This window comes from Primulina tabacum, chromosome 3 (genome assembly GCF_025594145.1).
Source record: "Primulina tabacum isolate GXHZ01 chromosome 3, ASM2559414v2, whole genome shotgun sequence".
Lineage (NCBI taxonomy): Eukaryota > Viridiplantae > Streptophyta > Magnoliopsida > Lamiales > Gesneriaceae > Primulina > Primulina tabacum.
Genome location: NC_134552.1, coordinates 5134870 through 5148964, shown reverse-complemented (window position 1 = coordinate 5148964; position 14095 = coordinate 5134870). Strand labels below are relative to the sequence as shown.

Sequence of the window (14095 nt, the reverse complement as noted above, 5' to 3'; positions counted from 1 at the left end):
GACGTTTTTGTCGAGCATCAAACTTAAGCGCGCTTAAACAGAGCTTAATGAGGCTTTTTAGAACACTGGTGGTCACTTAAAAGTATATATCTTAGCCAACTCATATGATGATTTTTAAAATTTTCCAAAAAATCTAAGCCAACTCAAACACGGTGTTCTATACAATAATCACTAGTTGCCATTGTTTTTTTTTTTCTTTTGAGCAAACTAGTTGCCATTGTTAGAGAATCTTTGGAAGGTAGGGTTAGGTGAAGCTTTTGATTTAATTAATTAAGAGACTAATGATGTTTGGAAACATGGTCAACTGACTTGCTACGTTCTTATCCTCTTCTTGTAGCTAGATACCGATAATTAGCGAACTTATTTTTGAGGGAGGTAAAACCCAAGACAATTAAAACAAATTATTACCAAATTTGTTTATTATTTTATCATTTATTATGTTGATTATTGAATTATTAATTACAAACTATCAAACTATTACAAAAATCACGTTGCAGATTTTTTTTTTTTGAGTCGAAATGTCAATACTGAGCCATACATATCAACGATGTTCGGTGTCATGTCAATATTACGAAAAAAATTTAAACTTGCGATAGAGAGAAAAACAATAATATTCTTTAGGACTAAATTTTGGATAATTAGAGAATCATGTAAGCCACTTGCCGACGATCATTGGATAATGTAGTTTTTCCCTTTTAAAGTCATAATCCTACTGGACTTCCTATTGATTAATTGATTGAATACTTGACCTCTGCTTTACTCGCAATTGATGGGTACGTATTTATCATCAGTGTATATAATCACACTGATATATACTGAGATTTTGATTAGTATATAATTGCAAATTTAATGGCTTTGTTAGCATTTTGTTGGTTGATTATTGAGCTTAAAATCATCCCAAATGGATTCTTGAAGTGGTTTTACTTGAGCTTTTACATCCATCCCTTGTTCTTGTTCTTTTGCCAGATTTTTCTATGGCTGAATGAACTGCAAAAGTGGGTTTTACTCTTAATCCTTTTACCTTTCAAAATCACCCTTTTTATAACATTATCGATCTCCAAGTTCTTGAAGAGGCTTGCAGTCATTTTGTTCTCCTTTGCAATAACAAAGAGCAAGATATTTGAATTCTTTGCGGATCAGGTCGATCAGCAAGATGGTGGTCATGTCAGTTTACAGGAGTTTGAATCAGGAGCTGCTACTGATCGTAACACTAGTGACCGTAGTTCTACACTACTGATTGCGAATCGACCTCAGTTAATACGGAATTCTGGTCGAAAACGGAGAGCCAACTTAGCACAGCCCGAGCTTCAATCCAGTAGAACTTCATGGTTGAATGAATTTTTGTTGTCTGATTACTACACCAAGTATGTATCAACACATTACTCGGATAACGCCGGAAATCTGTCTTCTCACGGTCAGAAGGATTCTTTGTCTGATACTGATATTTTGCACCCGAATATCAATCAAGGGTTTAGCCTTATACTCCAAGATTTTGAGCCGCGATTGTTTCTTGATGAGGAGATGCTTAGCATGTCGTATGGAGGCGAAGATTTGCCCCATCCTACACCCGACGTAGCCTCTGATTTATCCCAAACTAATGGGTTGGTTGATGAGTATTCTCCATCACCTTGTAGTTCAGATTCACCAATAGTCCCATTGGAGCAAGAACAACAATTAAGTAGCAAAGTCTTGGAGAAAGATGCTTATTCTTGCTCATTTAACCAGAAGTACACTGAAAGAATGAGATGGTTTGAAGTTCTTTATCATGACAGATTATGTGGAATAAGTAAGTACCCATAATTTGTTCAATAATTACATTTTACGTTATTAATTTAATTTTGATCACAATTTCGTCAAGAGTGACAACATAGCGTTATATATGTCAACACTTGATCGATAATTTCTCCATAAATTTATGTGTTGACAAGGGTTGATTTATCAGGGCATTCCATTCAGCACATGATAAATCCAAGTGCCAAAAATTCAAGGCAAAAGATTTTGAGGAGCTTAGAAAGCGATTTGGAGTTGGTTTATGTGGCTAAATTATGCTTGATTTGGGAAGCCCTCCATTATCAATATCGGAAGGTTGAGTCTCTTGCTGCGCTTTCTGATGACATATTATTATTTCATGCTGATATTTCAGAGAAGTTCCAAAAATTTAGAATTATACTTGAGAGATTTATGGAGGGCGAAAAATGTCACGAAGACAAGAAATATTTGGACTTCATCTGTGACAGAATTTCCTTCAAGGGTCTCCTCCTGATTCCCGATGTTACAGGTAATAAAAATTTATTTACGAGAAGTTCAATTACATTTTCTAAAATAAGGCCAAGCTTTTTCAGTAAATTATAACATATATATATATATATATATATAGAAGTATTCTCCTAGCACTTATTGTGATTATTTATGTGATCACCGCATAAGTAACGTCTATCTATTGGATGTGATGAAACTATGCATCCAATAATATGTCACGTTATCAATCAATGCTCACATATGTATGCACAACTAGTGTCCATTGTCCATTCAAGAGATCAAACATGTATATCTTTTACTATCTTATTAAATCTAAGCAACATATACATATATTTTTGGTGTCATGGTGATTTTCCACCAAATTTTTACTTTTATACCCATAAAATATCCCTCCACATCTAATATCTTTCAACAGATCATCTAGCTCACAATTCTCAACTTCCCATCATTTCTTACGGTTTTCAGTATTTTCAAAACTCCCTCAAAGCAACAAACTAAATAAACGTCCAATCTAAAATCAACACGTCTAAATATGAAACCGAAAGGAATCAAATAAATCTTAAAGATGTTTTTTTCTTTCTTTCTTTTTCTATTTATTTTTTAATTCATATACCAAACTCGTACGTCGATATAGTAATATATTATTATTAATGAGGAAGGGTGTAGACCGACTTTTTTGGTAGGGCGGTATGGTCCGTTTTCTTTTCTTTTTCCCCTTTCATTTTATTATTTATTTTCCTTTTTTATTGTTAATCTTAAAATTACGAAAATATACTTGATCAATTTTGATAATATAAATAAAGTTTTCAAAATATCAAATAATGTACATTGAAACACTGATTGATATATATATATATATATATATATATATTATGTAAGAACCATACATATGAAAGGACAGAATGAACTATAAAATTCATGTAAAACGATTGCTATTTTTTTTATTAAAAAAAAAAAAAGCTGCATGCCATTCATTGCGATAAGATTGATGACGATTCACTGGATTGAAGTCGTCTCCTTTCAAGAGTTTTTTTAAAAAATCATTTTTTATAAATTATTCACAGGTACATTAGATCCATTTTATGCTTATGATTTTTTAAAAAAATAGGATTTTCAAATACACTAAGTTTACATGATGCCTTCATGCTATTTAATTTTGACTTTTTCAAAGGCTGCAAATGCAATTTCCCCCATTTTTCCGAATTATGAAAATAGATATAATTTGAAAATCACGAATTTTTTTTCCTGATCATGAGTTATCCACATTCAACAACCCTTATCTAGCCGACTTAAAAGGATTAAATAATCAAATATTTAAATACTGAAGTGTACCTTTCTTACACATTAATAATATATTTTAATATATTACATATATGATATATACAAACATATGATATAACACTATCATTCTAAAGATTGAAAGCGCGATAGTGGCCAATTCGAATTTAACTAACGATAATCCACAATATATATAATTATATACTGACATAATCAAAATAAATCGCCCCAAAAGAATTAATGCATGATAAATCATTTATAGTTCTCAACTTATAAGTTCTAGGTTATTTATATATTAACGTTTAATCCAAAAATATTATTAAAACACGACTTCAACAAACAAAAAAAGTGTATGTACAAACATACAAAACGTGCATGCACGGGCGGTAGCCCGGATGGCTTGTTTTTTTCCGCCGATATTGTTAGTACATAAAATTTCGTTTTATTTCCGATAGTCCGGGTCTTCATTTGTCAATATTAGCTCAACCACGATTTAAAAAAATCAAGCCCGGATAAAAATGAAAATCTGGCTCCGCCACTGCGTGCATGTGTTTTAAATATGAAAGACGAGGTGATTTTATTCTAATTTTGAGTAATTTATATATGAAATTTTGGATTAGGATGTGTGAAGAAAGAAGAAAATATGAGGATGGTAGGAGAAGTCATGATGAAGGCAAATGAAGTGTTGAAGGCCATTGAGAAATGCACACAAGTTTTTCGGTTATATGTCGAAAGAGATCATAAAAAGGAGAAAAAATATGTAAGGAGAATATTTAAGGAAATCTCGTGGAGGACTCGTCCGCCGGTGGAAGACCCCCGAGATCTACACCTTCTATATGACCTAACCAATGCACTGAGGAAGGTAAATGGCTCTATCCATTCTTCTTAATGACAATGGTTTCGATCGGATCGACCCGGAATTGGTTCGTACCGTCAAATTTCGAAACGTGATTAAATTCGGGCGTATCATGAAACAAGATGGTTAATATCAGTGAGTTCTTTTGTTAATATATAAATCTAGCCGAATGGATATTTTAATTTCTTTATTGGTATTTAAACTACAATGATCCCCTTCACTGAATTATTTTTTTCCCTGAAGAAACTACGACTATTGAATGGCATGCAAGCGAAGAACAAGTGTTGGTTTAGGAGAAGAGTGAAACCAGTGCAGGAAGAATCCGATGACAAGAATATGGACCTTGTTTTTGGCACGATCGATCTGGAGTTGGTGCGAAAAGTAACCAAGATGCCGACGATTTCTACGTCTCACTTGACATGGTGCCAACACAAACTTAGCAACGTAGAATTCAAACAAGGGAGAATATTTAGGACACCTACCACTTGCTTGTTTCCTTCTTCATGATCTTGCCTCAAAGAATCTAAGCACTTCAACTCCATACTTATGAATGGTTTTCTCAACAAAATAAGCATCAGGCTGTGAAAATAAGCATGTCTTCCCCAAGAAGTCGGCAAACCACCGGGGCGGTGGAAATTCTAGAATTACTTCCATAAATTGGCATGTACAGATCGAGTTTCCGTCCTTTAAATCTTGCGTTATATTTCTCAAACTTAGACGTCCTCTCCCACTCTCTCATATTTATTTATGCAGTATGGTATTTTTGTGGAGTAATCGCAAGTATTTTAGTTCGTGATTAAGATATCATGGGAATATCACCCCGAAGATCTCAAATTTATGCATATCATTATAATAAGGTTCCTTCATTGGTATCGTAGCAAGGCTTTGTTAATTTCCTCATATTATGTTTGCTATGCAAGGATAGTACAAATACTTAATGTCTCAAGTTGTTGTTCGAGTTGGTAAAGTGGTCAGGAATTCAATTCTCATTACCAACATATTATTGGACGAGCTTATCACATAAAGTTTGCATAATTTTGTTTATTTGATTAGTGTGATTTGCAAGCTATTATGTCCAAGGGACGAATCTTAGATTAAAAATACATGAGACTAGATGTTTCCCAAGTTAGATACTAATAGGCGTGAGTATTCATTTTTAATATTTAAAACAAGTATAAATATATTATAACCAAGTATAATGCCTAATACCACATTGTTTTTTCGTGATTTCCATTTTTAATATTTATGAAAATTATTCTGACCTCATTTTTAATATGTTATGTGTAACGATTTGATATATATATATATACACACACACTAGTATACCGACACACGCGTTGCGTGGTTGTATAATATTTTTTATAATTCATTTGATTTATATTTAAATGAGGATCAAAATATAATTATAAAAAATAATGATGGACTACACTGTAATTTTGATATATAAATTTAAAAATAAAAAATAAAAAATGAGCTCAATAAAAATTGAACTTATAACTTAAACCCCAAGAAATAATGACTCTATCCGCTGAACCACATATAACTTGCATTAAAATTTTAATATTTTATTAATATATATAATTATTAAAACAGACCATGACACCAAAGTTAGTTACTCTAAATGTCTCAAACTTAATAAAATAATATAGATATATATATATATATATATATAAAAATATATATATAATTGATATCATGAACATCTACTGTGAGTATATATGTTAGCATAGCTGATGTGACGTCTACCTATTGAATGTGATGAAATTGTAAATTCAATATATAAATGTCAATTTAGTGGTGCTCATATAGTAGTAGCCCACGAGATCAAAGATATACATATAATAATCATATATATATATATATATATTAAGTTGATGGGCAGTAATAGTTGAATGAGTAGGTCTCTTGTGAGACGAGTCAACCCTACCGATATTCACAATAAAAGTAACTCTTAGAATAAAAGTAATACTTTTTCATGAATGACCCAAATAAGATATCTGTCTCACAAAATATGACATCTGAGACCGTCTCACACAAGTTTTTGTCTAGTTGAATATATCAATTATTGTTTTGTGCCAATTTTAATATAATTCACAACATAGTGATAATTATTTAATGTTCATAGGTAATAAATGATTTTAGCCATTTCGCATAGTAATCAAGATTCATGACCTATATATATATATATATATATATATATATACTGTTACGGTTAAATCACGTAAATTTGAAAGTGAGACAATACTAAAGTAAATCTCAGAAAATAAAATAACAACCTTTTTTTTCCCTTTTAAAAATTTAAAATATGTTTTTAAGACAAAATAATCAAAGAAAAACGTAATATTTTCGAGTTATTCTAGATTCTTCCATAACCTTCCCCACCAGGCGGCCGCCGTATATCTCCTCGACATATATACCCCTTCCACGTTCAAATAGCAATTTCCAATTTCACACCGTAAAAACTTCCATTTTTCTTCCGAATCCCGAAAATTCCTCGGCAAACGCGATCCATGTCCACCCCAGAACCTACGCAGGCACCTGGATCTCCACCTCCGTCCCTGGAGGAGCTGAGCACGCGAGGCGTCACCGCGCTCCTCGTCCCCTGGATCATCAGCATGGCTTCAACCACCGGCGCCTCCATCCGCGATGTAGCCGTGTTCGTGCACCAATCGACCAGATCCATCACTCTAGTAGAAGGCTCCCTCGAAATTGAGGCCATCCTCCGGGAGATCCCATCGAAGGAAGGCCACCTGCCAGCCTCCAAAGTCTCGATCGAGTCCCTTCCGTTGGTCCATGTATCTGAATCGGGCCTGGAGTGCTCGATCTGCCTATCTGATTACGAGGTCAACGGCGAAGTCAAGGAGATGCCCTGCAAGCACAAATTCCATCCGGGTTGTATAGAAAAGTGGCTGGGGATCCATGGATCCTGCCCCGTCTGCAGATTCAGTATGCCGGTGGAGGAGGCGAAGGAGGGGGAGGACGGGAGAGGGGATGGACTGAGGATCCATGTGTTCTTTGCTCGGGCACGTGATTCGGTTTCGGATGCGGAGTCGGGTCGGTTCGTAGGGGACCCGGGTTCGGGAAGTACGGATAATCATGGGAATAGTGATTCGCCACCTGATAATATGGGCATAGAATGATTAATGTTTTCTGAAATTTGGTTTTTGTTCATATTATTATGGGTTTAATCCAAAAGGGTTTGAAATTAATTTGAGATTGCAATTTATAGGGTTGGTTTATTTTTTATTTTTAGTTTATATTTGTAAAATTTGGATTATGATTTTAATTGGAAATATATAAATTATTATTAATTCATATGTTCATTAACCTAAATTATTGAATATAAACATTATTTATTTTTTAAAAATAAATAATTAAGTAAAAAAATCCAAGAATAATGATAAATTTATTATATGTATTAAATAATATCTATATTATTTGAATTTTCATTCGTGAATTTGTGGCATGGGAAGGAATAAGTATTAATTAATTTTCTTTATTTGGAAAGTGTATTAGTTTTTTTTTTAAATATTTATCAATAAATTACATTCCATATTTTATTAAATACATTTTACTTGACTATTTTATTATTATTTTTAACAATATGACCCATCCATTATTTTTTCTTTTTTGATTTTCTTGATGCATATATCCATTACTTTCATGTAGGCTGCGTTTGGTTGGGGTGATTAAATAATGAAATGATTAAGAAAATAATGAAATGAATAAGAGAGAAATGATAAAAAGAATGATTGAATTAGATAAAGATAAAATAATATTATGTTTGGTATGATTTTTAAAGATGTGATAAATAATAATCTTTTGATGAATTGACAAAATTGTCTTTCAAGTTATGTGGCAGTAGTCGGCGGTCGTCGACGGTGGCTGGCCGGAAGCGGCGGCGGCGGCGTTCAGACGATCGGTCGGTCGGCCGACGGTCGACGGGGGTGGGCGGCGTTGGCGGTTGGCGGTCGGGGCGGTCGGTGTAGAGAAGTTGTGGTGAGTTTGGATTTAGGAGAAAGGTAAAATTGGAAAAATAGGATGTATTAAGAGTGAGATAAATAATCCTAAGGGATGAGGAGTGATTATTTTATCACACCTAATATAACCTAATCATTCATATGAGGGATAGACTTGGTTAAATAATCACCCCTACCAAACATGTGATTAGGTGGGTTCCCGTACCAAACGCTCCCACCCTTAGTGTAAAATGTTGATTTACCTAAAAAAACCTTAAATGTTATTATATTTGTATGTTAACAAAAAAATCACATTTAATAGACTTTTTTACTTAAAAATATAGGAGTATAAAAATTTTGGTTAATTTTCAAAATTCAAAATATTTAAAAATTTGGGGTATCAAAACTTTTGATGAAACAATCTGAGAATAAAATGTGAAATAAATATACTCTAGTGATTAAACCAACTTTTTACAAATTGAAGTTATTATTTTGACGTCATTTACTTTATGTTAATATACTATACTAGATATCAAAATTAATTAATGTAAGCTCATTTTCAAATAAATAAGTTCAAGAAAAAATTAAATGATAAATAATATTTTATTTAAGATACTAAGATTGTAAGGCTCATATATCTATCTATTTTGTGTTCTACAATCACAACACTCATGATAGCTCGTTGATACTACCATATAACTCATCACTCTTCGCAGTGATTAGATACTAATAATAGGGAAATGAGAGAGAAAAAAGATAGGCCCATTAGCCTTACAAATCAGTCCAACTTAGCGGCCCACACAGTGAGATGATAATATAGAAAACTTGAAGAGGACATATTATTAAATCACACTAAATGAAGGTTAAATATTTCCATTAATTTGGCACGACTGTTTATTATTTATATTTCGTTTCCATTTATTTCTTAAATAAATAAAATAAATTAGTGGCGATATGCTGATAATGATCAAATCATTATTATAATGATAATGATTGACAACGAATTTTTTTTTGATGACTTGAGAAAGAAATTTGAGAAAAATATATTATATATTTTTTTGAAAATGGATAAATATACTTTGAAAATATTTTATTGGATTACTTTAAATTTCACATCATAGACAACTAATTGCTTTTGTATAAATGATAATATTTTATAGAATGCTTCCAAATTTGCTTATTTTTGTTTCGGACTTTTTTTATATAGGGACGACAATGGGTCAGAGATGTTTTCTATATTCCTAAATCCAAAACCCCATCCCTCATCTCTGCTCAAGTCCTCGTTTTTTCTTTTTGAGGATTCCTCATCACCATCTCCGCGAGGACTAAGTTTCATCTCTGTATTTATCCCTAGTTCCATTTAATCGGAAAGTCCTCATCCAGACCTATTGTAAGTAATGTAGCACATACATTAACTGAATTTAGATTTACAATTTGGAGTTAAAGCATGATAATAAAATATTAATCTATATATAAAAAAGTTTTAACATCATTGAAAATCGAATATTAAAACTTAACATGTTTCGATCAGAAATAGACCTCAATCAAAACCGGTTCACGGTTCAGTTCTAACCCAACCGTTCCTTATCACCTCGCAAGCTGCTCCGCTTGAGCTTGATAGTGCATTTTTCATGGAAAAAAATTGATACACAGGTCAATAAGTAGTGTGTTTCAAGAGCAAATTGAAGTCAATTACATATGCTTAGCATACTCGGTGAACTTTATGCACAAGTTTTGAGTGTAAAATTTACTAATATGTTAAATAACATGTCTTTTATGAAACGATATCAAGGATCTTGATTCGTCAGAGGAGTCAATTATTCTCAAATTTACAATGAAAAGTAATACGTTTGACATAAAAATTAATATTTTTTCATAAATGACTCAAATAGAAGACTCGTCTCACAAAATTGACTTATTAAACCGTTTCACAAAAGTTTTTGTGTTTGTTAAATTGAGATTTTAATCAAGATGACAAATTTCTGATTATTATTATTTATTTTATTAGCCAATGCCGATGAAAATCAGAAGTATTGAACAAATGGATGAGTAAGTTGCTAGCTAGTATATAGGAGATAAAGTCATCACAATAAACGTGTTTTGCAATTTACGTTTTTAGTTGGTTGTCCTTTGTAGCGATTAATGCACATTAGAGAAATACATTATCTAATTTAGATCTTGCGCACTTTAACATAAGTAACCTCTACCAACAAGCGGTGTTAATTTATCAATATCCACCACCAAAGTTTCATATTATCATACCAGTCAAGAGGTATTGCATCACTTTTAGGCTCAAATTCATGATCGAACCGAGGAGGCACAATACCGTGACATGTGAACTAAAAGAGAAACACGCCCAAAACATTAAATCCTTCAAGACTAACAAAAATATTATTCCACAATCAATCCTTCACGGTTGACAACATGAAAGTGATAGTGACCACAATCTATATAGTTTCCCAAAAGGTTGAAGCATTGTGATGAGTTGCGACTGCAAAAACTAAGTATTCAACAAGTATCCAAGTCTTTGTCATGTCCGGTTTTACGGATTCAAGAAACAACGGCAACTGAATGGCAAAGAAAACGATGTACTTAAAAATCAGAAGTGATGGTCTAGCTTTTGATATTTCGGATACGGATATAAGTGAATGAGAATCCAACCCCTGAAGTTCATGGACGAAGCAGCAATTACTCTCAGCATAACAATCTTGCATTGAACAGATAAAAGCCTGCACAGGATTAGTGTGTAAAATTCGATACAGGAAGTCTGGTTGTGCCCACACATATCATGTTTTCAATAGAATACAATGAATAATAGAAAGTAAAAGAAGAGGATCGTCTTTTTAATTTTGAAAATTATCGAGCAATAAAGCAAAGGACCACAAGAAGAATAAAAACTTCATGAACAGCTAAAGATAATAAATCAGACAAAAATGAATCCCACGTTCTTCAATTAACCCTTCTGTATTTTATTGAGATGATTTATTGCAGAGATCGTAAAGTATTCCTATAACTGTTTGTATGCATACTCCAGTATCCAATTTGTTGCTTAAATAAAAGAAAACACTACTTCTTAACCTTCCCAGTTTTTTTTGACCCTGGAACCTCCATTCTGCCAACAGAACAACCACACGTAGCTCGGAAAACCAGAACCGCCCTCCCGTTAGTGGGCGCCATTTCCTTGAGCTCTGCCTCCAATTCCCTATGGCGATCACGCGGCAATTCGAAGAGTCCCTTCTTTATTGCATTTTTGGGTGGATAGTTTCCCTTCTTTACATACTCCTCTGTCTCCAAGTGAATGTCGAATTCAGCTGCGTTGCGAAGCCCTCTACAGCCCGATTTTCCGCACTTTCTATCCATAAACACGGTGATAGCCACGAGTGCGGATGCTGAAAACAATATGCTGAGGCCTAAGCATCCAAACACCATGGGAGCACCAACTATTTCCTCACTCAGAACTTCCAAGACTTCTTCACCAACTTCGATGGTTTTGTGCACTAAAATCTTGGCACAGGGATAGAGCAAAACCCCAAAAGCACCAATCACAGCAATCAAGATTACGACATCAATCAGGGCAGAGCGCGATTGCTCACAGGCGGGGGTCGTAACATGATTTGGGGAGTTGGGATTCTTTCTGTTATTGTAAAATTGATTAATTTGCCTCATTTTCAAACAAGGGTCGGCCGAGTTCACAGATTTAGCCACGCCCATAAGCTGGTCATCCGAAATCGAGCTGAGGAAAAATACCATTTGGATTGAAATCGCACCCAATAAATCTAAAGATCGAATCTTTAACCAGACCCCACGATGTTACAACAAACCTTCAAATCAACCCACTTCCGAAAACGGGAAAAGAATGGATTTTGAGTGCAACTGAAGATCAGGAATTGCTGGCTACTTAAGAAACCTGATCTTTCTACAAAAGCAGCTCAAAAACAATCTCGTAAACAAAGAATCTATATGATCAACAGCAAAAATCACCAAGAAATTACGATTGATGATGGCATAAAACAGGTTTTACGGCCGGCTACTCGGAGAGGTTTTGATATTTGAGAAGAGACGAGAAGACAGAGCCATGAACAAAGATTATTATTAATAATAAATAGACGCACGCAATAATTTTTAATATGCTTTTAATTTAATAACTCGCAATAAATTAAAGATGAAGCGCCGTATGATGAATGGCTCACAAATGGAGAGTCATACACGCTAAGTAAAAATTCTTCCTGGCTCTTTTTTCATTGGACTCTTGCCGCCTTGCAAGGGAAACTCGGTCAGAGCGCCATGTCTCGCAAGGGATTATTTCATATTTCGAGTTTGTGTTGTTTGTTTTTTTATTTTTAATTTTGAAAAAACAAACATCGTAGATGACTCTTTTTTTAGAAAAAAAATAAAATAGTGACTCTGTTGGCCATATTTGTCAATTTAAAATTTATGAGAATTTTATGCATATTAGTGTTGAGGTACGGGTCAATGGTATGAACTTTAAAATTTGAATAAAAATTATGTCTTTTGATTTTTCATATTCTTGATTTAATAGAAACTTTTGGCTTTTCGTATTCATGAGTTAATTTTAAATCTTATAAATAATGTGTTAATTTTCTAATTTCGTATACATAAAAATTATTTTTACAAACATTCAAGATGTATATCAAGCATTCTCTTGCATTTCATATTGTTATCTTTTTATTTGGCTTCTGTAAGTTTTAGGGATAAAGTGAATGTATATTTTCAGTTCGTCACTGTAATTACTTTGTGCTAATTTGCTGCAAGATTTTACCGTTGTATCCTGGGAAACAGTTGTCTATTTAGATCCTCGAAGCACCATCGGAGGGAACAAATCTGTTTTAAGGAAACTATATTTCGTACAGACCTCGGTTTAATTTACTGATTTCCTATTGTTTTACAAACTCGATATTTATCGAGTTGCATACTACTTTTGATTAGTACTATGTCTATATTTTACGAGATTATTTTCATTCTTTGCATCTATATTTTGTTATTAACAATCTAGCTAACAATCGTCACGTGAACAACCTCGTGTATGATTTGTAAAATATGGCACGACTACATTTATAAAAAAAAATATATATATTTAACACGGAGATTACAAATCTTGAATGAGCTTTGGACTGGCTTCGAATTATTACTCCATGCATAGTTGAACTAGTCATCACGATACTTGTAATAAAAGCAAAATCACAATTGAGAAACAAATTATTTTGATCGATTCATTTTACGAACAATCGAAAAATTTAATACCTTGACTGGGTTTTTAAAATTAAATTTAACAATAAGATTTGTTTCCATCGTTATAATTAAAAAAAAACATAACTATACGATCGTTCTCAATACAAAAATTATCATAAAACATCGTAAATTCAAAAAAACTAATTATAATTATAATATATAAAACTATTCGAATTAATTTAAAAAAAAATCTCATAAAAGGTAATTTCTAAGTTTTTATTTAACATAACATCTAAATCTTTTATACAAAAATTACATATTTAATTTATATATACACGTCTTGATACAGAAAGATAATCCTACAGAGAATGAGAGGTGAAGTTTTCAACATGCTATGACTTATATTTAATGATACCTTTACGTATTTTATTTGTTTTTTTTTCCCTACAAATATTTATTGTAGTCTCATTGTCAAAGGGAGATCATGACAATTAATCGCCCTCCCCATTGAAAGTTTCTTCAATTCCACTTTTTTTATAAAATAAAATCTAAT

At 32.8% G+C, this 14095-nt stretch overlaps 3 protein-coding genes across 4 annotated transcripts; 2 read left to right on the top strand and 1 right to left on the bottom strand.

Annotated features, from left to right (window-relative positions):
* The first annotated feature begins 687 nt into the window (after positions 1 to 687).
* Positions 688 to 5319, top strand: LOC142538860 (uncharacterized). Its single transcript, XM_075644156.1, has 4 exons — positions 688 to 1786; positions 1943 to 2278; positions 4158 to 4399; positions 4637 to 5319. Exons 1-4 carry the CDS (start codon positions 850 to 852, stop codon positions 4898 to 4900), a joined length of 1779 nt encoding a protein of 592 aa, XP_075500271.1. The 5' UTR covers positions 688 to 849; the 3' UTR covers positions 4901 to 5319.
* A 1439-nt stretch (positions 5320 to 6758) lies between these two features.
* Positions 6759 to 7708, top strand: LOC142538859 (E3 ubiquitin-protein ligase MPSR1-like). Its single transcript, XM_075644155.1, has one exon. It carries the CDS (start codon positions 6904 to 6906, stop codon positions 7531 to 7533), a length of 630 nt encoding a protein of 209 aa, XP_075500270.1. The 5' UTR covers positions 6759 to 6903; the 3' UTR covers positions 7534 to 7708.
* A 2931-nt stretch (positions 7709 to 10639) lies between these two features.
* Positions 10640 to 12632, bottom strand: LOC142539535 (uncharacterized). Of its 2 annotated transcripts, XM_075645074.1 has the most exons (3): positions 11431 to 12627; positions 11014 to 11081; positions 10752 to 10919 (listed from the first exon to the last, which is right to left on the bottom strand). In XM_075645074.1, the coding sequence occupies exons 1-3, from the start codon at positions 12100 to 12102 to the stop codon at positions 10895 to 10897; spliced, it is 765 nt and encodes a 254-aa protein (XP_075501189.1). In that variant the 5' UTR covers positions 12103 to 12627; the 3' UTR covers positions 10752 to 10894. The 2 variants fall into 2 exon arrangements, with proteins under 2 accessions (XP_075501188.1, XP_075501189.1); XM_075645073.1 differs by having other exon boundaries at positions 10640 to 11081; positions 11431 to 12632.
* Positions 12633 to 14095: the final 1463 nt, after the last annotated feature.